General features: G+C 32.0%; 1 protein-coding gene across 1 annotated transcript; it reads right to left on the minus strand.

Moving 5' to 3' along the window:
• Positions 1-9148: 9148 nt before the first annotated feature.
• LOC134260675 (uncharacterized) lies at positions 9149-20274 on the minus strand. Its single transcript, XM_062743224.1, has 5 exons — positions 20213-20274; positions 15784-16026; positions 14715-15346; positions 14376-14471; positions 9149-9375 (listed from the first exon to the last, which is right to left on the minus strand). The coding sequence occupies exons 1-5, from the start codon at positions 20272-20274 to the stop codon at positions 9149-9151; spliced, it is 1260 nt and encodes a 419-aa protein (XP_062599208.1).
• Between the last annotated feature and the right edge of the window lie 7320 nt (positions 20275-27594).

A 27594-nucleotide genomic window follows, 5' to 3' on the forward strand; every position in this document is an offset into this window, starting at 1 on the left:
TGTAATCACATGATCATGTGATTACCTGTGTTATCTACCTGTAGTCAGAGATCACATGATCTATATACCTGTGTTATCTACCTGTTGTCAGGTATTTATACTTCCTCGTTCACCTGTACTGGGAATTTTGATTTTTACGAGTCACTCTTTAATTATGTACCCCGCTGACTTGATTTACATGTACTTTTTATTATTGGTTGCAAAGGACTGCTAATGCTCATTTTTCATTTCTTGTGGATTATGTAGTCAATTTACTTTGGATTTAGTGTTAGTCCATCAGGGTCAATAAAGTTTTACTATGAAATATAGAAAACGCATACCCATCGCTTGTTTTCAAGTGCCAACCAATTAAACATTGTAAAGTGGCCAAACTTTGTAAATATTCTAAATCTTATGATTGATTTATTGTATGTTGTTTAACGTCCCTCTCGAGAATTTTTCACTCATATGGATTTGTAGTTAGCTAAGTTTTCATGTAAACAGTTTTTATAATTTGTTGTTATGGTAATAGACTTACTTCTTCATCTCAAGCTCTTTTCTGTCAAAGATTTTGATTCTATGAAAAATTTAAAAAAGTTGTTTGGTACGAATTAATAAAAGTATTTTAGAACATATGGAAAAATTTATTAAGCAATTTTAAGCCATTGCAATGTGATGTTTGAAATATGATATTAGTTCACAGTTTAAGTGAAAAATTTAAATGCTGTAGTTGACATTGATGGATATCTGGGACCTTTTTGAATGGGAAAATAATTTTAAAAGTTCTAAACTATTCAAAGGAAACATACATGTACACGGACACATCTAGCTTCAGTACTGTAGCTCTCTGTTTCAGAAAATTCAGACATATATGTCCAAATTTTCTCAAGCAGAGAGCTACAGTTCTGCAAGTAACAACTGGTCTTTTTCTTGCCAGTTATGAAAATTTGTAATGCACTTATTACAGTAAGGCAGTGCAGCAATTATCAGCTTTTTCTGTAGTTATAACTGTAAAAATATTTTAAGCCTAAAATTATTTCTGAATCAACATTTTGTTTAAACCTATTTTTTTTTAATTTAAAGAATGTGATTTTTTCATTGAAAATCCTGAATTCTAAATTGAGAGTATGCATTTTAGAGTTCAGACAAATAAAACTACATGAAGCATACAGTCATGTAGGCATTAATGAACTTGCTTTCTACAAGTAAGCTTATTATAATAGAAATGTTTTTTTAAAAACCTTTTTCTTTTTTGCAGGAAGGCCTTTTGTGGTAGAAATGGATGATCCCCATTGAGTTGAATTCTTGGGTAAAGATATTCTGGAAATACAAAAGGCAATATTATAGGGTTAATGAACTTATATTGGTGAATACTGGCACAAGTTAGCTGTTCAAATGAACGAGCTTGCGAGTGCATTTGAACAGCCAACGAGTGCCAATGTTTACCAATATAAGTTCAATAACTCCTTTATTATATTGCTAAAACATTTCCACATAATTTATATTGAATTATTTCAACTAAAAAAACTCAAAATAATGACTTTTTAGTATCAGTATTCAAATTGACGTCTGTCCTGTAAATGTTCAATATCGCACCATTCCGATGACCCTACCGAGCGATATGAATTGCTTATTTAGGTTTTATAGGTCTAATACAGCCGGTAGCTAGTTCTAAAGGTTAATCGACCGGTGATTAAGAGGAAGATAAGTAATGATTATTTTCTTGTAAAATTGTTTAAAAAAATCAAATGCAATTTCTTTAAAAATTTTCATTGCAATGTATGATGAAAAATATTTGCATCGAAATATTTATATTTCTTGATTGAGAAAAGAAATGAGAGTATTTGAATATGAAAAACAGTTTTGATGAACCTTAATGATGAAATGTTCAAGATTATTTTTCCTTCATCTGTAAATTCTTATTTTTACTTTTCATCAAAAGAAAAGATGTAGATAAATTGAAGGAAGGTGAAATAGTGAAAACGAAGACTTATTCTGCCCTGTGTTCGTCTAAGGAAACTCTTTCTGAGGAACAACTGAACAAGCTACTGGAAGTCAAGGTACTGTGCTGTTTGGTCAGTGATTTATTTAAGATTATTCAACATTTGTAAAATGAAGATGAAATGTCCATAAAGTTATAAACTTTAGAATTATTTGTTGCCAGGTTTTCATGAATAGATTATTAAATGGTTCTGACTGATATAGAACAAATTTAGTAAGAAATATCAAAATAAACAATTTATTGACAGATTATTTGAAATTCCCTAGTATTTCATGTTATGTAAACAAAGTAGAGAATAATTAGATCTCCTGACTTGTCCTGAATTATTTAATTGTGCCTACCCAAATTAATTCATCTATCAAACATTGATCTATGATATATCTGCACATCGTTATACCTGTTTACTGGCGTTTAGTTTTTTTTAACTTTTTTTTGCTAATAAAATGAAATGATTGGAAATAAAAGATGTACATTATGTTATATAAGTTTGAATAATCAGTAAATAAATGTCATATAAATAACATGATTTACTTTAATTTCCATTCTATTTCCAATCTTGACTTGGAAAGATGTCTATTTCCAGGATCTTGTCATTTATCAAAAGACTACCATTCGAGTCCTACACCGGCGCCCTCTGAGGACAAGGGAGAAAATTGTGTACAGTATGTCAACGGAGAAAATAGATGACATGACCTTCATTTCAGCTTGAGTCTCTCAACACAGGCCGGCACGTATCCTTGTTTAATCTTATATTAAAAGACTGAAATGAGGAATTTGGATATTTCTAGAGTCCTAAAATCAAAAAGGAATGCAAATATCAAAGGGGATCAGGAACATAGGATATTTCTATATAGAATCAAAATCTAATGTATATACACATGTGTATTAAGTGTGCAGTATGCGTTTATTAATGCTTAATGCAGGTGTGTTGAATATAATATATGTACCTCAATAAGACATTAGCTACATTAAGAGTATGTTCATGGAGATTTCGGTAGAACTACTCCAAACCTTGGAACCCTGACTGGGGTGGAGTGTGATATTCTGGAACTTGATGTACAGGTGAGATTAATCTTAGCCTAGAGAAGTAAAGATAAGCTCTGAGATATTCATAAAAACCTTGGTTAAGGTCTAACCATTGTAGAGAAAAAACAGAAAAATATTGTTGGGATATCCATAATACTAGTACATGTATTCTATGCAATGCAAATTAAAAAATTATTCCAAATATGTCCATTGGAGCAATATAAAACTAAGGTTTGAATAAAAAACATAAATAAAAAACAAAAGCCTTAAACAACTTTCTTCCCTCCAAAACGTCAAGGCTATAAGTAGTCAAAATATCTTGTAATAATCACAAAGTATTGTTATTTTAATTTTTTTGTGAAATGGTGTTCTTGGGATAGGAAAAGGTCTAATATGCTTTCAATCGAATAAGGAAATTTATAATTTTTAATTTTTCAAGTGATGACTCCAAAGGATAGTGGGGTATTGTTATTTTTTAAAAAAGCAATTAGATTTTTATATGTAAAATTAATGCATTTATTCAGTCTTTAATACATGTATTTACATATTGCACATGTATTACTACATGAATTGGCGTATTCAAAATTTAGCGGAATCAAGGGGTATAGAGTTGTTAGCGTTATCATGAATTAGTGCTACACATGTTTATGCTTTGTTTTGTGTAAGTAAATGATTTCTTAGTGGTATTCATGAATAAGGTAACACATTCTTTTTCGCGCAAAAGCCGCTAAAATATGAAGCCACATTCAGTATATGATCCTCATCTTATTTTGAATAACTTTGTCTCATTACATTCCAATAATTGAAGGTTGATTGCAGTGTGACTTTGGAAAGAGTAAAGATTCAGAGATTTATTTTAATGATTAAGGTAAACTGTCAATAAAATTTAGTTTTTTTTTTTATTTTATAGAGTGTTGAGCTGGATTGGCCTCCAAGCTTAGAAGAAAGCTGACAGATTTCTGTATCCTAAACTGAATAAATTGTGTATCTCAGTTCAATCTTTGTGTTTTTTCTTAAAGAAATTGGTGTGCATGAAGCTTGCAAACATATGTTCATTTAAATTTTATAAAAGATCCCATTGAGCTCGAAGTAAATCTCCAATTTCCCTTAATTTTGTAAGAATAAGCCACCATTAATCATGTGCATATGGTGAAAAAATATGTCCCAGTTGATTCGATATGCTGTAGCTAGTGCAGCATACAGGCAATATCCTGCTAATCTGAAAAAGAGCAATATATGATAAGTGTCTCAAATGGCCCCTTAAAATGAATATCTTAATTTTACTTTATATATAGCTTTAATTTGTACAGCTATACATGCGACCTTTATTGGTCATTTTCAATTTGAAAATTTTTCAAAATGCCGTTAATTTAGAAATATGACATCATAAAATTCACGTTGTCACACGAAGCAATTTTTCTTCCAGAAAATATAGAGGGCAACCTAGAACAAACTATATTTTTCCTAAAGATGTATCTATTCAATACTAATGTTCTACTCTGCGCTCTATGTTTCCCATAAGAAAAACATCAAGAAAAAGGCATATTTTTGACTTATTTTGTTAGATAGCAAAAATAGCATTACATCTCGTGTCATTTACAGCCAGTGAGTGCATATAAATGTGAAAAATATATTGGAAATATTTCTAATATTATCTCTTCTACAAAATAAATACCATTTAAACAATTCTGAATATCAATCTAAAATGTTGATTTTAGGGGGTCAAAATTGGCTCTTACCATATATAATCCTTAGTCGATGTAACATGATCAACGGTCTTTAAAGTCTGAAGTCAACATTTTGCAAGTACCTTGGTTGATAGAATGACTTCATCTGCAAGTACATATTGTACAACCTGTTGTTATGCCAATAATGAATGGCACTTTAAGAGGGCCGCCTATAGTTTCCATTGCGCAATATTTCGCGCATCATAGTAAAATAAAGCGTATTTACTGATTAAATACTTTTTTCTCCTAATTATTAAAATTAAACAAAATTAAGAAATTTTAGGTATAAAAATGTAATTACAATTTGATATGACTAATTTTTTAACCGGTTTTGCAATTGATAGGTAGGGTGACGTCGTTGCAGTGTGTTTTCAACGTTATGATAATCTGTAGCTCTTAAAGAAAGGGGTAATAAAAATATTATTAAATAACAAGTAATAAACATACGCTCTTGAAATTTAAAACAGAGAAATTTGAGAATATATCTAATATTTTTATTATGTTTTCATGTGAATCCATTGTGTACGTCATATTTTGTAATACTCTATAAAAATAGTAAAATTTGCTATTTTTTTGCATTTTGAGAGGTCCCCTCTGGTAGCAAGACGGTAGAATTTTGTGTTTCTTACATATATTGTATAATATAGTATTACTCACCAAATATTATAGTTTGAACAAATGTCTATTGTAGTATTTGTATAATTTGCTTTAAAGTGCTAAAAATTGGCATTTTCCTATAAAAATAGTATAGTAAATGTACCTGTATTTTGAAACGTTCTCTAAAAAAAAACCTGGGCGGTAGATTTCAACCAACTTTTGCATGTACACTGAAGTTAATGTAAGTAATATATCGTATAAAACTGAAGAGTTTCGCTATTGTAGTTTTCACACAATAAAACTATAGTCGGCCCCCTTAAATAAGAAATGTTTGATTATTTTTAACATTGAAATATCTATGGATGACTCCACAACCCAATATGACATAGAACTAATATACACTACCTTATTTCTTTAGATGCTCAGAGTCTATCCAAAATTTTCTGAATGAGTGATCAGGCTAGATTTTTTCAAACAGTTTCATTCAGAAATGAATGTAAGCCCTACGTATACCAAACTAATGCCGAGCCGAATGTAGGGATGTGTACTATCAGACTTGGCTTAGATGCTGAACCTGACCTTCATTTTTCGTAACTAGTTCATTTCAGAAGTAAGTGATCAAACTTACAAGGATGATGTAACTACAAACTTGGTTCTGATGATGAATCTGATCAACACTTCCCATGACAGTAAATAGGAATTTTTTTTTAAAGCTGATCCAATCATAAGTAACCATATAAATGAGACCTATGGTGACTTAACATGTATTTATAATGTGTTACAACGTTCACACACTACCAGATTTACTTATAATTTTTAGATTTGACCTAGCTGTACTTACAGCTTGATTGAACAGGTTAAGTTTTTAAGGAGGTACATTTTCAAGTATCTCTATTTAAATCTAAACTGAAACAATCTATTAGTCACACTACCAGGACATTTGTTTGTCATGCAATTTTGTCTTGCTTATTGATAACAGCTTTGTAATGTTTGATGACCAGTGTTTTTTTGTAGAGCAAGTTTAGAGAGCAAGACATTCTTCTCAATTTTAATTACGACTAATCGGACAAGGAAAACACCTTCTTGTATGTATTAAAGAACACATTTACATTTAAACATTCAAGTGATATATTTTTTATTCCTAGATATAACTTCTTGACTCCCACAATATTTTGATTTATTTTGACTGTAGGTTCTACCACTGTCTAGCAATATTCAGAAAAAGGAAAAATCAACAAAAGCGACTAGTAAGTTTGAATAGTGCAGGATTTCCGGTCACAATATAAACTGCATGTTGTGGAACTGAAGAAATATTGACTCAGAAAGTGATATCACTGACAGATGGTCGGGATAATATATTTTCCTTTCAAACCACAAGGGGAAACAAGAATTAGAGTTATGATTGACAAATTTCTTTTAAAGATAAAGGTAAACTGTCAATATATTGTTCTTATTTCTTTAATTTATAGAGCGTTGAGCTGAACTGGTCTCCAGGCTTAGAAGAAAACTAACACATTTCTGTATCCTAGACTAAAAATATTTTGTATCTCAGTTCAATCTTTGTGGTTTATTTCCCAAAAAATGTTTGTGTGTATGATGCTTGCAAACATACATGTATGTTCATTCATCAATCATGGTTGAAAAGTTATATCCCATTGATTTGCAAACATGCATTAACTACAAAAATTCAAATTTTGAAAAGTATGTTATATCCCATTGAACTAAAAACTTAGACCTCCCCCCCTATTAAATTCTTAAATTGCTTGATCGTTTTATAATTTGATGTTTAAAGTAAAGAATGACAAAAAAATTTACAACCTTACTTTCTGATGAACCTTATGGCTTTCATCATTGTATCATCAACGTTGCATAAATATGAAACAAAATACAATATTTATCTGTATATATATATACGAAATGAATCCACTGGGAGTAAATCTGTATATGAAGATTGATTCCTAGTAGATTCAATAAGCTTTAGATAGTAAATTAAACAGTTAATATCTTTATCGTGGCGGATTTATGAAAATTAGTTGATGTTATATGGGTACCAACAAGCAGATTGACTTTGAAATCATTAAAATATTTTACAAATCCTGTGGCTGATGCAAAGACTTAAGTTGCAATAACAAGACAAAAAACTTAAACACACTTCCATACTTCTTCGGATGCTGGATTTAAACTACATTTTTCTTCATGAGTGAACAGATTGGATTTTTCCCCGAATAGATTCATTAAAAAATGACTATGAGCCCTCTCCGGACCAAAAATTAAGTGGATGCTGCATCTACATTTTGTACTTCCAGACTTGGTTTAGATGCTGGATCTGTATGACGTTCATTTATTGTAGCAGGTTCCAAGTAAGTGATCAGACTTACAAGTTGCTTTAGATGATGAATCTGATCAACACATTCCACGTGGATGAACAGGTTAATTGTTTAGTGCCGAACCATTGCCAGGTAACCACATGAATGAGATCTATGGTGACTAAACATATATTGATTATGCTTGTTAAACTTTTTATCTTGTAAATTCAAATTCTTTGTAGAAGAAAGTCTATTTTCGGATCCCATATACAGATACATACACATATTAGACTCTCATTAAAGGGAAAAATGTCTGTAAACGTCTATAAAGTGGATTGAACTTGTTTAAAGATAATTATTTGAGAAGTTGAAGATCACAGGCAAAAAGGACAAGGTTAACTAATTTGCAATGGCCCTGTGAATTTCCAAAAAAGAAAAACTATGCTTAGTTTTTGCTGACAATAGATAAAATACTAGTATCATTTAGAACCTTGGTGTCTATGCATCTGGTAAAAGTGATGTAAATTTCTGACTAGTCAATGCATTATGAAATGTTTAAAAATTCAAGATCATTGCAATTTCATAAAGCCTGTTTTTCAATACATTGACCTTTAGAGGATATATACCGGGGTATTTAATAGAAAATGAAAGCACCATGTTTCTACTTTATATTAATGTATGATATGGATCAAAAAGTGGTAGTCAATAACTTGGTGTACATGTATCTACAGGGTCGTTTTGTGCATTAAGTAAACCTAAATCTTTATTGAAGTAATTCTCAAAAACCTAAACAGCATGCTTTTCTAAATATCTATAGCTAATAGAAATAAAACTTAAATGTAGGAATTCATATCTTTATTTTTAATTTCTCCACAGGCAGATATAATAAGTAAAGCCGCACTTTGAGTCAGACTCTATGGATTCTGGACGGAGGCAGGAAAAGTCAGTTATCCGTGGAAGAAGAAATCTGTGAAATACTGAAGCAGAAATTTGGGTTAACAGGTACAATTCTGGGTATATATTTCAATATCCACACCATAAAGTTATCTAGATAAACAGCTTGTAAGGTTATTAATCCAGTCAGAGATTTACATTTCCTCTCAATTTTTTTTTATGTAAATGTGAAAAGAATAAAAGTTGTTTCTGACATGCAGAAATTTTCCATCTGGCAACACTACCAAGATATTCTCTAACTCAGATGATAGATTTTTCTTAAACTTGGCATGTACACTGTAAATTGCATATTGTATAAAACTTAAGAGATTTTTTTGTAGTTTTCACACAATAAAACCCCAGTCAGCTCACTTAACATTAGTAAAATGTAAAGATTAATAAATTCTTGAGACATAAAGTGTTTATCTAATAAAACTTGGATACATGACTGTATAACATTGATGATATTATAATACATGTTTAAGTATTGTTGTATTACAATAATAATATAATGGTTAGGGAGAATATTTAGAGGCACACATATTCGAATTTTTCTTGTATTTAGTAGGAGTAGGATTTCACTTGAGATATTTGATTTTCTTTATTTGTCCGTTTCCCCTTTGAGCAACAAACAGATTGTCATTTGTATCTGTACACAGTCCCCGGGGTACACTCAGTCCACAGTCTATGTAACGGATAAACTGTCCATCCTGGTCTATGATGTGGACATAGTAATTGCCATTATCAGCTGTAAGGATGTGACTCTGACTGTCTGTGGTGATTCCTCGTGGACTGAATGTTGGTTCTTTGGAGCAGGAGTATGTCCAGTGTACCTGAATCTCAGTTTCCCGGCCTGATTGACCACCACTACTGCTTTAGCTTCACAGTCAGACTCACAGATATCCAGGTTCCTGTTCTCACTGATGTATGTGTACATGTATTAAGAAACAAAAACTAAAGTCAAAAGAAATCCTGGTGACAAATAAAGTGGTTTGCTTTTATCATCAAACTAAATGGTTTGTGTCTCTGTAAGTTCTATGGTCGATACAATGACTTTGTCAGCAAATACAATGTATCAAAGTTAAATGCTGAATGACGTTTTTCATCCTACTAGTTATAAACACACTATATTGTCGACAGATTTCCCGATCATGACAAGGAGTACACGGCAGGTGCGACAGGTCAGCAGGGGATGCTCACTCCTCCATGGTACCTGATCCCACCTCTGATGTTTTGGAGGTCCATGTTTGCTTTGCATCAATTCTTTATTGTTAATTAATAAATTATATTAATAAATATTATATCATTAAGGGTTGTCATTATATTATGTTGCCTTACTGGAATACTTATGAGTCCTGTAAATTGTAGCCTTATGACGTTGGTGAAGTACGAGTACGTAGCTGAGTGAGCATAGGGTCCAGATGGAACAAATACAAGCTTTTTGAGGGTTATCATCGCCTTTCCATAAGTTCCGGGACCACAGCCCCAGAAGCGATAGGACGATCGATGTACCTAAGCTGAAACTTTTGGTGTTTAGATTGAGATAAGTCGATCTGAAAGGAGTTAGAACTTAGAGCTCGTGATTGTGACAAAGCTAGATAACAGAACTGTGAACATTTACAGGGCAACAATATAAATCATTATCAGATATAATTCTATGAAGAAAACATTTAGTCTGTCTGTCTGTCTGGCTGTCAAGTTATAAGAATTATTGATTTTCTCATATAAGTATATGTGAAAGAGAGGTGTGCAAGTGCGTGTGAGTTTAGTGTGATTATGTAAATATATTTTTCTTTTCTTTTTATTCTTAAGTGTTCTTTGGCGATAGTCTGGCTCAACCACGTTACACCCCATCCCCCCCCCCCCGATTTCCCCACCTATCTATACCGACCCAATTAATTTATCCTGAGTCGGTAGAAGGTAAGCAAACATTTGTTTAACGTCCCTCTCGAGAATTTTTCAATCATATGGAGACGTTACCATTGGGCGGTGGAAATCTGCAAATTTTGTCCTATATTCGGAACTCAATGCCATTGAGCAACTTGGGGTCTTTTTTGTACCAGCACCTACTGATACACAGGACCTCGGTTTATACGGTTTCCACGTCCGTCCCACAGTAGACTTCAACCCGCAACGTAAGGATCAACTCCTAATTACTTCGCGACTCTAAAGCAGACGTTCGTTCGATTGAAAACATTATGCAAAAGATGGTCTTACATTCTACATTTATGAATAATTAGTTTTAAAATGCTAGTACCGGTATAGAGATATATATAAAAAAATCATTGTTATGCAAAAAAAAATATGGAGATAACGAAAGAATTGAAGCAAAGCAAACATGGATCTCCAAAACATCAGAGGTGGGATCAGGTACCATGGAGAAGTGAGCATCCCCTGCCAACCTGTCACACCTGCCGTGTACTCCTTGTCATGATCGGGAAATCTGTCGACAATATAGTGTGTTTATAACTAGTAGGATGAAAAACGTCATTCAGCATTTAACTTTAAATGATACATTGTATTTGCTGACAAAGTCATTGTATCGACCATAGAATCTACGAAATAAACTAGACTTTAAAGGAAAATACTGATATTCTTGTTTCAGCAACTTTTTCTTCAATAATTTAAATCAAAAGTCTCTGCCATATGCTTTGTTTTCTTTTAGATTACATATATATTTAACCATTTCAGTTGCGTTTTATTGATGAAGGAAGGATATGGAAATAACGAACAGTACCCATTCTCAACGTCCATTAAAGAAATATACAAAATAAGAGCAGAGCAAACACGGACCTCCGAAACATCAGAGGTGGGATCAGGTGCCATGGAGGAGTGAGCATCCCCTGCCGACCGGTCACACCCGCCGTGTGCTCGTTGTCATAATCAGGAAATAACGGAAAAAATCCGTGGTCAATTCAGTGTATAAATAATGGACTAACAATTGGTATGAAAAACGTCAGTCAGCATTTCATTCAATGATAAATTGTATTTGCTGACAAGGTCATTGTATCGATATGATATGTTAAGAAAAAAACACTGGACTAAAAAACTTAACATATACTGACAACGGACTTTTTACTTATAAATTACCATTTCTTACAACATATTGCCAACAAAAGGCCATGAATTGCCTAACACATGTAAAAAAAATTTCCTATTTGAAAATAAAAGGACCATTTTAATAAATTAAATAGAATAAACCAATTTATTTCACTTATCTATCATGTATACTCATGAAAAATCGGAAAAACACATGAAAACTGGGTAGTCCAAATTTTCTTGGTTGCAATGGTAATCTTTACATCATTTGGAGCATTCATCGCAGCCCGGAGGACCGGGCTTCTCTATACGTTTAAGTGGGTGTATGGGGATTGAGGTGGGAGAAGTTATTCAGAATTAAAGATTTTCTAAATATTGAAAAATTCTTAATCAGAATATTCTTTCCCTTTATAAATTACGAGATATATAATATATTTACTTCCATAAAGTGAATCTGTAAAAACATATATGCTTTTCATATTTAATTAATATATAAAGTTGTTTTTTATTTTACTTCTCGCATAGTTTTTTATATTCTTAAATTGAAAATTAATACATTTTTGTATATAGGTGATGTATGTGTTTAATTTCCATTCTTATTTTATAAAGCAAACATTTAGCTGAGGAATTGATAAAATTTAAAATGGTATCGTTTTGTTAGATTTTTATCCGACTATAATTTTCAAAATATTCGCGACTATCGTCTCAATCAATTAGACGCATGCCTTATCACACATATCGAAACGGTTTGATAATCAAGACTCATTTCCATTGTTTACTTTATCTATTTCCCGGGCGACAATTGATGGTTACATCAATGTTTTCTTGTTATTTATTGTTGTAAGGAATTCAAATAGGTGATATCACCTATTCAAATAAGTGCTATCACCTATTCGAACAGGTGATATTACCTATTGGGAATGAATAAGTGATATCACCAATTCGAATAGCTATCACCTTTTCGAATAAGTGATATCACCTATTCAAATAGGTGATATCACTTTTTGCCAGTAAATACCAGAACGCCTCTTCATAGGTTTTGACAGCGGTACCGTCTTAGAACTTAACGTGTTCCTGACCGAGAAATTGAGTAATGCGCGTTGGACTGTATCTTTCAAGAAATAATAGGTCATTGCTCATATTTACATTTTAAAAAAAAAAATCTGTCTTTTCTTGCGAATGTGATTTATATTTCATAATCTATTTTCATGTAAAGTAATGTTAATGGAAGAGTTAATGTAATAGCTTTAAGTCAATGTGACAATGTTTTGATTATTCCTTATGATGTTGCACTTCCTCGACATTCAACGTTTGTGATATCAAAATAAAACGCATGATTTAACCTTACTAACCCGTTTCCATGTTAAATGTTTTGGAATACCATAGATTCCAACACACTGCGAAATATATGTGTAATGTAAGTGTATGCCCATATTCTTACCATGAAGTTATCAATCCAGTCTATAATTTACTAGAATTATCTTTAGAATTTTTATACCCCGCCATGAATATGGCCGGGCATATAGTGTTTGCCATGTTCGTCTTCCGTTTTTCTGTCCTTCCATCCTTCCGTCTGTCCCTCCGTCACAGTATGCCTTTAGCTCAGTTCAAAGCTGAGTTTCAAAGAAACTATCCAAGATATTTTCATAAAACTTCATATGATGATAGATATTGATGAGAGCTAAGCATCTGCATCAACATTTTTTTGACCTTGACTTTAACCTTAACCTCACTTTTTCTTATTTTCAATTCAACAACAACAACATTTTTTACCTCTCCTTTCACCTTGGCCTCACTTCTATCGAAATGAAATGTCATTTTTAAGGAAACCATTCATAATATTTTTCAACTTCATATGCTGATACACACTGATGAAAGCTTTTCAACTGCTTCAACATTTTTGACCTTGGTCTTTCCTTAGACCATGACCTCCTTTTCCATAAATTAGTGTCACACTTCATATGGTGATACATACTGATGTCAGCAATTCAACTGCATCAACTTTTTTTTTACCTTGACCTTTCATTTGACCTTGTTTTTGTATCTAAGTCAGTTTTAAAGAAACCCTTCATGATATTTATTCAACTTTAAATGCTGATACATACTAATGCAATCTTTTCAGCTCCTTTAATATTTTTGACATTGGTCTTTCTTTTGATCTTGACCTCATTTTTCTGAAATTAGTTTCAAACTTCATATGCTGATAAATATTGATGTAAGCAATTCAACTGCATCACATTTCAAAATATTCTGACCAAATTTCATATAAAATTTCATTTTGCAGTAGTAATATACTCTCGGAGGGGTATTCATGTCCTAAAGACATATTTCTAGTTTTTTTTTTAATGTTAAAACCATAAAAATTGTTTCTGGCATGCTGAAATTCCCATCTGGCAATACTAACACTATTCCCCTAAAAATACCCAGATGGTAGTTTTTCCATAACTTGGTATGTACACACAAGTCCATATGAGTTGCATATTTTATGAAATTTTAAAAAAAGTTTCTCTTTGGAGCTTTAACACAATAAAATTCAAGTCAGCTTCCTTAACAACAGTAAAATTTTTGAGACATAAATGTATATTTAATAAAACCTGGATATAACATTGATGGTATTATAATACAAGTATTGTTTTATCACAATAATAATACAGTATAATGCAATTATGGAAAATTTTAGATGCACCTACTACTATTTGACTTGTATTTTAGTAAGATTAGGATTTCACCAAAGATATTTGATTTCCTTCACTTTTCTGTATGTACTTTGAGCAACAAACAGATTGTCATCTGTATCTAAACACAGTCCCCAGGGTTTACTCAGTCCACAGTCTATGTAACGGAGGAACTGTCCATCCTGGTCTATGATGTGGACACAATTATTGTCACAATCAGCTGTAAGGATGTGACTCTGACTGTCTGTGGTGACTCCTCGTGGATCAAATGGATTGTTTTTTGGACATCGGGTATGTCCAGTGTACCTGAATCTCAGTTTCCCGGCCCGATTGACCACCACTACTGCTTTAGCACCATAGTCAGACACACAGATATCCAGGTTCCTGTTCTCAGCAATGAAATAAGGACCAGTTAAATAGATAAGTTTACCTTCATCATCAAACTGAATGATTTGTTTCTCTGTGGAACCAGAGTAACAGATAATTTTTGTTGATTTATTGTCATCACTTTCTATGATAACCAGGAGGTCACCATAGGAGGTACTACAGACACTCAAAGGTCTCCAGTTCCGTAGTCGGATCGCCTTCTCTATCTTCTTATTCTTCACAACGTTCACAGTTCTATCATAGAAATCAGTATAAACTAGATCTCCATTTTTTGTCACTGCTGTGTTAGTTGGTATATTTCCTGACTTGGTTTTGATTGACCTGAGTAGTGATCCCTGATTGATGCTGTAGAGTTTCATTGTGTTGTCGCGTCCACTTGTCCAAATTTCTTCATGATTCAGACAGACCACATTATAAATGTTATCAGTGTCTATGGTGGTGACAGTCTCTTGTTCATTTAGCAGCAGTTTGACTGGAGGAGGGGGTCCAGTTTCTTGTAATTTCTGTGTTGTTTTCATGCTGTAGCTTTGTTTATCTGAAGTCAAAGAACTTGATGATAGCGCTCCAAATAATTTACCAATTTCTCCTCCAATAATTCTGCCGGGAATGAATTTAGGCAAAGATGGCAGAATTCTCTGTGGAAGATATCTATATCTATCTATATTGCTTGTAATACTAAACAGTTTTGAAATGTTATTAGAATCTTCAGTAACATCAATTGCATTTATTTCACCCTTGATGTCAGACATTGTCTTATTTATTTCATCCAGATGTTTCTGTAGAGTTTGTAACTGTGTGTTTTTCATCTCATCAACTTCAGCTTTAAGTTTCTGGACAAGTTTGTCAATTTCTTTATGCTAGTCCTCTCCATGTTTTGTTATGGCTGTTGAGAGATCTCCATATCCCTTTCTTAACTGGCTCATTCTGGTTTGTACATCAGAGCCAATGTCCTGGTAGGTTGGATAAATTGTATCATTTAATTCAGTTCGTTCTTTGATAATCTTTTTTTTTTCTCATCCACAACTTGTAATATTTCTGATAATTTATGACCCAGATGTTGATGAGATGCTAGACATTTTGTACAAACAGGAATGTCACATTGATTACAGTACATTGTACATTGGTATTTGATGTGAAATGAACATGCAGGGTATAGAAGGGTGGATTTTCTGTCCTTGAAGTCAATAATTTTATGAGGTTTTGAGAGATCAGCAGAGAAGTGTTCTCCCACACAGGCCTTACACAGGTTGACAAGACATGTATCACAGTGCACCTGTACCACAGCGGTCTTACACAGGTCACACAGCATCACGTCCTGGGCACTGGTACGGGGGTTCATCATTACACTTGAGACTCTGTTCAGTATAGCATGAAAAGAAAATGTGCTTGATAATTTTTTGTATAATTTAAAAAGAATAACTTTATTGAAAAGAATAAAAAAAAAATAGCTAGGTCCTTGAAATACTCCATTAAAAGAGTATGTGAAAATACTACGTGTATAAATAGTGACTATGTGCCAAAAACGGTTCAGTATGTTTACATATTAAAAGTGACAATTGAAGGTTATTATAAAAATGATGTTTAAATTAAAAGTCAGATATCATTAATTTTGAGCTGATTCCAGTCTAAATAGATGATTACATGCATCATATTCAATATCATTATTCAACATAATTAGGAAATAAGTTTAGTTTGTCTAATTAAATCGACTCTTGTTTTAATTCATATTTCTTGATATGTGAATTTTAAAATGAAAGTGCAAAAAATATTCACAAAGTTTTTTTTTTTGAAAAACCTTTCTTCTCAATCAATGCATATTTAAGATGAAAATGTCATTGAGTAATATTCTGTATGCATAAGTTTATCTGTTATTAAATTCATAAATATTACCTTATTTTAGACAGTAATGGCGGCTCTTTCAAAAATCAACTAGTTCGTGTAGAGCTTCCGCTGCTATGTAGTCAGAGTGATATCGATTACATGATCAATATACAGTGTGTCCCAAAATATTTGATACCATTTTATGACTATATAAATTTTATGTAATGAGCATTGAATTAAAAAAGACACCTCGGCCTAGGTAAAATTTTGTAATTGAAAAAATTACTTCAGTTTCTGAATTGAGATCATTTTAAAATAAATAAGTAGTTTTTCTTACCATTAATTATTTCTCTTTCTAAACTGAAACTAAAATCAAATCGGGAAAGGGTAGGTAATGTAAATACTAAGTACAAATAAATAAGTAATATTTGTACTATATTTCATTTACGTAGAAAGAATTCTTTTCTACATGTAATTTTTATATTTAGCGTCAGATGTTACTGCAAGAATTAAAAAAAAGATCTACATAAATTCTCTTAATGTACAAATATGGTTAAAAACATTAACTTTCATTTATGTTTTCATAGCAATGTTGGAAATAATATTCAATTAAGTCTACTCGTAATTAACCCCTCATCGTCACCTGTATGACACACACATTACACTCCGAAATGCGCCACGGAATTTGTTTGTGTAGCAATTGACTGATTAAACTACGGAAGCCTATTTAGGACCCATCGAAAATATTTTTGAATCCGATATAAAGAATTGTCGAATTTGTTAAAACGAATTTAATTCAATATAACAATTTCTTTGAATTCATTATATGAATTTAATCTGGTTTAAAAAAATTGTTGATTTCATTATACCGAATTAAAAATACGAATTAAACCTCTTTTTACAGATTCTAAAACTTGTTATAACGAATTGAATTCGTTTAAACGAATTCGATAATTTGTTATAACGAATTAAATTTGTTTAAACTTAAAATACAAATTTTTCAATTCGTGTTCATGAATTTGATTCATGGTAGCAAATCGAAGAATTCGTAAAAACGAATTTAACAAAACAGATTAAAATCGTTATAACAAATTCAAAGAAATTGTCATAATGAATTAAACTCGTTATAACAAATTTGGCATACGCATACCTTATGTATCTCAGTTGATTCGATATGCAAAAGCATGTTATAAGTATGAGCAAATTCTAAAACGAGGTTAATTATTGGCAAACAAGTAAATGAAACAAGAATATCAGAAGTCTCATTTAAAGGCATCATAGGTTCTATGGTTAATATAATGACCTTGTTGGGAAATACAATTTATCATTGTCAAAGACTGGCTGGCGTTTTTCATAACTAAGTGTTAGTCAATTTCTTGGTTTTACCAAAGAGCAAACGGCGGGTTTGACCGGTCGGCAGATGATGCTCACTTATTCATGGCACCTGATCCTACCTCTGATGTTTTGGAGTTCCGTGTTTGCTCTGCTCCTAAGAACTTTGAACAATAGTAATGTTCTCCCGCCTACCTCCAAGTCAATTTTCAAAAGATAACATATTCGACGAATTTTTAATATTGTTTATAGATAATTATATGGGTTTTTATCAAACATTAATTATTTGGGAAAACAAAGAGGGATAACTTAAATTTTTGGTATTGTGTTTTACACTTTAGAATTCAACGAAAAACAGAATACAGTAAAACTCGTTTAGTACGAACACGGATATAGCGAATTCATGGATATAGCGAAGTTTATCTGGGTCCCCGGCAGAATTCTTAACAAATCTTTGTAAAATTTTACGGTTATAACGAACTCTGATATAACGAATTTACGGATATAGCGAACTGATTTTGAATCCCATTGAGGTTAAATATAATAAAATTCACATCGTTTATAACGAACTTTCAAAGATTACTTAAAAAAATTGATAAATTGAGCTGACTTTATTTCCTTTTAGCATTTGTATATAAAATTCAATTCATAATAATACCTTAGTTATCGAAAATAAAAAATTATGTTTTGTAATATTTGCTTCAATAACATATTTGGTAGTAATACTTGAAGGAATACATGCATATTGCGAATTCGCTATAATGGTTATATGAATTCGTTATACGGGTATAACGAATTACGGATATAGCGAATTAAACTCACAGGTCCCAAGGACTTCGCTATAACCGAGTTTTACTGTATATTTTTAAAACATCCTTCCCCGTGACACAAAAATTCTTTTTTTACAGGTAATATGAACTGTTTTGTCACAAATTCATACCACAGCTTTTTTGTTTCGCGGGGGGACATGTTTATAGATAAAAACAACAAAAAACACATTTTCATTGACATCAGAAATACAGCCTTTTTAGGTAAGTTAGAGATTTAGCCATTTTTATGGATACATTATTCAAGCTTTATGAGAATTTTTAGCTGAAAAAAATTGTTGCTTTAAATTGTCTTTATTCAAATATTAAATGAGACAAATAAAAAAAATTGGTCAAGACATGTGTTTCTCACAATTTAATTTCAAATGGTATGATATATTATTGGACATATTGTACCTGTTGTCAGAGAGCGAGAGAGATCACATGATCTATACACCTGTGTTATTTACCTGTTGTCAGGTGTTTATACTTCCTGGTTCACCTGTCTCTGGATTTTAAATTTCACGAGCCACTCTTTGATTATGTACCTTTCCAAGATTAATACACAGGTACAATATGTCCAATAATATACTTCGCGGTTTATAAAGCTTAAACTGCCCCAAGTTATGTTATATCGGATAACATAAGTTGAAATAAGCTTCATTCCTTAAATACACATGATGTCACCAACTTTTCAAATGTTATAGATAAATATGAAAAATAGCTGATTAATTGTTTATATACATCATTATGAAATATTTGTATGTTACTGACAATAAATTAAAAAAAAAAATATAAACGACTGAGTAAATTGTAGCGAAAATCTGCAAAAGGTTGGCTAATAAGTATTAATAAGATGAATAAACTGTCAAAAAAAAAATTTCTGTACTTATTTTTATTTCTCATCCAAAGAAAAGAAGTAGATAAACTGAAGGAAGGTGAAATAGAGAAAACAAAGACCTATTCTGCCCTGTGCTGGTCTAAATAAAGAATCTCTCTCTGAGGAACAACTTAACAAGCTTCAGGAAGTCAAGGTAGTGTGTTATTGATTATATCAACATTATTTTGTAAAATGAAGATGAAACGTCCATGAAGTTATAAACACTAAAATCCTTTGTTGCCCAGTTTTTCATGATTATAAAACAAATCAATTAATACAGCAATCAAATGTAGTAAATAATATAAACAATATATAAATTTTACAATTTTTCTGTTTTCATCCCCCTTCATAAAACATTTAAATGCTTATTGTGTAAGTTAACTATTATAGAGTATGAACAATGGTGTACATTTGAAACATTTCACGTGTATCTAGTAGAACAGGAATATCATTTTAGATGTTCGATTTCCTTCACTTGTCTGTTTTGAATTTCAGCAACAGATTGTTATTTATATCTATATACAGTCCCCAGAGTTTACTCCGTCCACAGTTTATATAACGGAGGAACTGTCCATCCTGGTCTATGATGTGGACACAGTCATTTTTATAATCAGCTGTAAGGATATGTGACTCTGACTGTCTATGGTGATTCCTTGTGGATTGAATGGTTTGTTCTTTGGAGCAGGAGTATGACCAGTTTACCTGAATCTCAGTTTCCCGGCCTGATTGACCACCACTACTGCTCTAGCTCCATAGTCAGACATTATGTAGCTGTAATTAACCACTAGATGAATAGAGAGTTTCCCTTTATCCAGGTCGGATAGAATACTTGAAATCGGGTATTATCCGTGAAATCGCGTATAATACCCGATACTAGGGTATCGTTGAATCCGCGAAATCGGGTATTCCGTGCAACTTTCTCTAAAAACTAAAAAAATAAAGCAACGGGGGCATTATGCCAGTTACTGTTACTTGTACATCAGTATCTTGTGGATTTATTTTTATTTAACCTAATTTTTATGATTGTCAAATAAGTTTAAAATCACACGACAAACAACTACACTTCGTTTGTCTTTATTTCCCATTAAAGTATTCCATATACTTAATTTTTCTAATTTGTGCACTATTCACAAAATGTGAAACTTTAAAGAAATTAAACTACTAACGCCGTGTTATGTATTTTACTGAAAAATGTATGGCGTCCCTTTCACGTGAAATGTAAACTATTCCTAACAGTTATCTAACTGTAAAAGTACATAACAAGGCGTTAATCGTTTAATATCTTTAAAGTTTCACATTTCGTGAATAGTGCACAAATTAGAACTAAATAGTATAGTATAAGCAAGTCATAATAATAATTATTGTATATCTCTGCCATAATAGAATACCAACGTTATTATAAAGAAGAAAATTAAGGTGGAATGCCACACCAATTTTTTATTTTATAGATCTTTGAGTCATCCTTTTTAAACAGTGGTTTCAGCATTGAAAGGCCGATATAAGCTCTTAATTATTTTATATGAATTTTTTTGTATTTTTTCAAAGAAAATGAAAAAAATTATTTACATCCAAATTAAATGCTTTCTTGTAAAAATTTGGCTGTAAATGAATGCATCACTTGAATACCTAATAAAATATGTAGAGAAAGTCTGGTTAGACTTTTTAATTTTTTTAATAAAAAATTATTTATGAAAATAAAACATATTATTGGTGAATATTTTTTAAACTTATGGTTAAAAACACCATAAAACAAGTCACAACTAAGGAAAACATGTTTGTCAATCATATTTTTAAAAGAAATTGAACCGAAATTAAGAAATTTTGGAGAAATTAATTTTTTTAATATTTGGACCTAACCCGATCAAAATTCAACCGATCCCGATCAAAATTTACACAAAATGAATAAAATGCTAATTTATTGCCTCTTCATATATTTGCAATGAAGAAATCTATTTTATTGTCAGGTTCTATAATGTTTTAACCCTTATAACACCTAATCAGACCAGAGTTTTTAGGAAAATGTTATTTATTTCCAATAATTGTACAATTATGGTCGGGATCGGTTTAATTTTGATCGGGATTGGCCAAAATTAAAAAAAATTAATTTCTCTAAAATTTGGATATTTCGTTTCAATTTCTTTTATAAATATGATAAATGAACATGTTCTCCCCAGTTGTGACTGGTTTTAAGAAGATTTTAACCACAAGTTTAAAAAATATTCACAAATTATGTGTTTAATTTTCATAAATAATTTTTTATAAAAAAATTTAAAATGTCTAACCAGATTTTTTTTCATATTTTAGTAGGTATTCATGTGATGCATTAATTTACAGCAAAAATTTTACAAGAAAGCATCTAATTTGGATGTAATTAATTGTTTTCATTTTCTTTGATAAAATACAAAAAAATTCGTATAAAATAATTAAGAGCTAATGTCGGCCTTTCAATGCTGAAACCATTGTTTAAAAAGGTTGACTAAGAGATCTATAAAATAAAAAGTTGGTGTGGCATTCCTCCTTAAATAAGACTAAATAAATACTCACGGGAAAACAGGTTGAAAATAGCTAATTGAAGGTGATTATCTTTTTTGTCAATTTAGCATGGGATTTTTTATTCAATGACACCGTAAATTTTTGATTGCATTCTAATCGATACAAGATATACTATTTTACCTTTATTTTATGCATTTATGTGAAAATTGAGAGCGAGAAGTCATGTGAACAGGATTTTTTTTTTTGGGGGGGGGGGGGGAGGGAAGGATTATAAAAAAAGTCAAATGTGTACACCTTCTCATAAGCTTATAATACATTGAATTTCTCAATATAGATCGAGGTACAGTCATATTAAAATAAAAATTTAATTTACATAGTCAAGTTTTCATATTTCTTATAGCTTTTACAAACTGAAATAATGGAGTGTTCAATTGCGCCTTGGGCACTCTTGTTTAACTTTTTGGGAATATAATTCCTCATCGGACAATAAAATTTCATAAAAATTGTAGCCACTTCAATTTTTTATTATACTATTTGATAGACAGGGTAGATTTTTTTTCTTCTGTTGTCTATATTTTTACGCATTTTTTTTTTTTATATCGCTTCATTATAATATGCTAAGCAACGCACTATCTGATTGGTTCTAGACAATATGTCACAGTTTTCTTTGAGTTATTCTATCTGTAATACTTACTACTCATGGCAATAACTTTTCCTAATACTCATCAATAATGAAAAATGTGTTAGAAAATAAAGATGTTAGTTACTTGTAGTATCATATTATGTTAGAAAATAACAGATTGCTTTTTGTTTACCTATATGATTTTTATTTGATAAATTAATCTTCCCTACAATGAAAAATATATAACCGAGTTTAACCGACCGTGACATTCAAATACATATAGCAAAAAAACTTTGCATTAACATTAAATACAATGATTGCGAAAGGAGAGGTCTCTTGGATACATGCAGAACACAGTCGAGAGGTGGTCAAGTAGCCTTTGCCCCCCCCCCCTTTGAAGTCGCCTAGAAATGGTAAAATATTGATGGCTTAGCTAAATCAAACGATCAACAGTTATGTTCCCCCATAAACTGTATTCCCGAAACTATCATTGTATCTGCTAAAATGTTGAAGACATATTCAGCAAATATGTATGTATGATAAAAAACTAAAAAAGTGTTTTAAAAAAAAGAGAAAGAGGTTTTTTAGCCGAAATTTTAGACACTTTTAACATTACATTATTTATACATTCATAAATAAGTTTGATTTTATGCACAAGATGAATGTGAAAGTAATTAATGAAACATAATTAGATACGATAGACAATCCCTTATTTATACATGGCATTTATAATGTATATCTTATGTGTGAAATGCGTTTCCGTATAATTTGATTTATTTACAAATTGTTCATGTTTGTCGTGTTGATGTGGAATTATTATAAATTCCCGAATTCTTATACTTTACAATTCTGTTGCTTTGGGGAATATGAGGAAGATGTATATGCTTTCAACATTATGAAAAATGTAAAGCAAATCAAACGCCTTTTAGTGTGCAGATCATGAAATGTACTGAGCTCCATGGGTATTTGTTGTCCTGAGCGCATTAATCTTGACGCCCAAATTCTTACTTGGCTAGTGATACCTTTAGAAAACATTTGTATCTAGATGAAAGTTAACTCGGCAACATGCGCCATCCCATTGCATAAGTTTTATTAGGTGATTACACCTCCTACACCCGATTTCGAGGATTCAACGATACCCTATAATCGGGTATTATACGCGATTTCACGGATAATACCCGATTTCGAGTATTCTCTCCGACCACCTGTTTATCATCAAACTGCATGGTTTGTTTCTCTGTAGAGCCAAGGTGTCCGACAACTCCTCTATCATCTCATTCTTCACAATGTTAAAAGAATGTGTGGACTTAACTGGCCAGTAAAAGTGCCGTAAATTTAAGTTTCGCAAAATGTTTATTTTCTTCCATCATATAAACCCCGATGTCTTAACCCTGTATTCATGGCACGGATGTGAATTTTTAACGCTTTTTTAGAGGTAAACTAAATAAATATCGAAGGCATGGTGCCTGAAGACTTCTTGAATATCAGTAGTTAAAACATTTTTGTGACGTCATCTTTTGTTAAACTTGGTTCAATAAATTTGCTATTGTCCTGCATCCCGTCCAATAAGTTACCTGTAGGTGTCCAATAAGATTCAACTTATTGGACAGGTACAGGTAACGTTAAAATGAGAACAAAGGGCGAGGCAAATAAGTAAACAGCACTTAAAATACAATGACAACTCAAAAATTTTTAATATGAACAATGTAGGAAATTGGTAGCGTTAAATGTTAGTATTTCACAAAAAATCCAATTGAAAATGGTACAAATAATCCAGTGAGTTGAATGTCTCATATTCATTATTGTAGACGCATCCGTGGCTCCGATCATAAATTTCTTAAATTCACCGTTCATTGCTATAAAATAAATTCATTTCACAATGATTGATACATGGAACATACATATAATCCAATGGACACAAAAGATGAACGAGAAGCATGCGTTTTCACTTCTTACACACAACCTTGGGCTTTTTGTTAATTGAAAAAATCCATTTTTTCCGCATTTAGCACAAAATTTCGCTTATGAAATTCCAACGGAATCCGTAATTTCATTCGGTGGTTTATGACCACTTGTCCACCTAGTCCTGCGTCGTTTGAGCGAGTGTCTATTATGGCACGCCGATTGGTTCAAAATTATTTTCTGCACGACCTTAAACAAAAATTACACGAGTAAGTAAAAACTTACACAAAGTGAGTAAAGTATACACAAAGTTATTGAAATTTACACAAACTACAGAAAAACTACACAATCAACAAAATATTTACACGATATAGTGAGAAAATTACACAAACGTAAAAACGAAAACTGCACGAGTGAGAATACAACATCGACATAATATACGACGCATCCTCATTGCGCACATTTCATTAATATTCATTAGAGAACAGCTCAGGGTGGATTGGATGCTTGAAACATATACCTTTAAATTTATCCTAAAGGATTAGTAACATATTAGTAATATATTTTTTTAATCTTTTAAAAAGGATTAATTCAGTTTTTTGCTAGACTTTCAAGAATATGTACAACGTGTTTTATACATGTGTAAATTTACATACAATCTTAAGTATGGAATATGAACACCCCCGATTAAAAACATTCTACACATGAATAAATAACGTAAAAGGGATGCATATTACCAGTTGTGTGTTTAATTGTTAGATTTTTAAATTGTGTCATTCCTCTATCATTGTCTATATAGCAATTTCTTTTGAAAGTGTAAAATATTGATATAGTAAAAGTCATCATAAAAATTAATAAAAACAGCAAGTGATGTGATACAAGACAGTTAACAACAAATCAAACTCCTCTCCTCCACCACCCACTGTGAGTACGTCTGTAATAATTAAGGATGTGGATGCGTGACCTTTTCATATAGAGAGAACCCTCCCTGCTGGTGAAGGAATGCAAGACACCTGTACGCTAATCGATTTATTAGTTATTTGACACATCAATAATACCTTTTGATTAAGGATTACTAGCAATTCATACAGATATTTTGAAGCATTGTTGCGATCATCTGGGTTATGGAATTTGACAGAAAACTGTTTGGAAATAAACAGTAAAAAAAAATAAGGCAAATAATTGCGCAACTTTTAGTTTTATATTCACCGTATACAACGGGTAACGCGGGGGAGTCGCTTAAAAGTATGGGAAGTCGTTTTCAACGTATGGGGGAGTAGATTTTCACCGCTTCGAAGTCAGAGGAGATGTGGGTCACGTCTTTTTTCGGTATATATAAGATGTATTTACAAAAAACAAATATCCCACGGAAGATGGCAATAGTTAAGCTTTATCGTGGTCATTTGTCCGGCTATCATATACGTCTAGTTTTCTCATACACTTCGAAACTATTTGACAGTTTTCATATTTACGTTGATCGGGTGGTAAAAACATGCATGATTTGCACAATCTACGGCTTGCGTAGGGATTCTCACATTTAAAACAGCGAGAGAAAACGTTTATCTTTTAAATGCAACAACTTAAACTTAACTAGACTTTATAAAAATGGATAATTAAGACATTTTCTCTTCAGACAGTAACGGTTACGTAGGGGGGAGTCGTTAATGGGAAAGGACATCGCAGGGGGAGTCGCAAAATAAAGTCAAATGCATATACTTAAATTGGTGTTGTTTTCATCTCTTTTATACTGCCAATACCTTTTTAGGTCACCTGAGTAAACTCAGGTGACCTATTGCTATCTGTTTTCGTCCGTCGTCGTGCGTTGTCCGTTAACATTTGAACATTTTCAGCTTCTTCTCTGGAACCACTGAACCAATTTCAACCAAATTTGGCAAAAACCACTAAAATTAATGCAATCGTTAGAAATCTTCTTCTTTACTCCAGGACATCAAGCAGTCAAACTGTTTTTTTTTCTCCAACATTATCTTTACTATAGTAAATGTTCATTGAAAGGATTGTTGGCCCCCCACTTATTACCATAGTATAGTTATATGAAGGAAACGTAGTGAATAAAAATTGGAGGTAAAAGTAACTTGCTTTGGAAAAGTTGGCCACAAGCCCCCCCCCCCCCCCCCCCCCCCATTAAATAGGATTTTCGAGATTGGGCAAATTTTAAATGTTTCTTTTTTTGTGAATTTGTAATTTTTTTGGCCCCAGGGTCAGGGGTTCTGGTGTTAGAGTGGGGCTCTATTGATTATATATCGAAAATACATGAATTTTATGAAAATCTTCTTCTTTGCTCCTGGGTTTAAAATAAACTAACTAATTGAATAGTTATGATGAGCAAGAGTGCCTCTACCAAAATTGTGAATTTTATGGCCCCAGGGTCAGGGGTTCTGGTGTTAGGGCGGGGCTCTATAGATTAGATATAGTGAACATTCATGAATTCTTTAAAAATCTTCTTCTCTGCTTCTGGGTATTAAATAAACTAACTAAGTGTATAGTTATGATGAGCAAGAGTACCTCTACCAAAATTGTGAATTTTATGACCCCAAGGTCAGAGTTCGGGTGTTAGGGCGGGGATCTATTGATTATATAGTGAAAATACATGAATTCTTTGAAAATCTTCTTCTCTGCTCCTTAGTATTAAATAAACTTACTAAAAGCATAGTTATGATGTGTAAGAGTGCCTCTACAAAAATTGTGAATTTTATGGCCCCAGGGTCATGGGTTCTGGTGTTAGGGTGGGGTTCTATTGATTATATAATGAAAATACATGAATTCTTTGAAATAATTTCTTTTCTGCTCCTGGGAATTAAATAAACTAAGTATATAGTTATGATGAGCAAGAATACCTCTTCCAAAATTTTGATTTTATGGCCCTAGGGTCAGGGGTCCTAGTGATAGGGTGGGACTCTATTGATTATAAAGTGAAAATACATTTAAATCTTTGAAAAATTTCTTCTCTGCTCTTGGGTATTAAGCAGATGAACTACCTATGTAGTTATGATAAGCAAGGACCCTAATCTTCCAGAATTGTGAAATTCAAGGCCCCAGAGTCAGGGGT

This window comes from Saccostrea cucullata, unplaced genomic scaffold (assembly GCF_032062105.1).
Source record: "Saccostrea cucullata isolate Sc308-1 unplaced genomic scaffold, CSIRO_AGI_Scuc_v1 ctg1291, whole genome shotgun sequence".
NCBI lineage: Eukaryota > Metazoa > Mollusca > Bivalvia > Ostreida > Ostreidae > Saccostrea > Saccostrea cuccullata.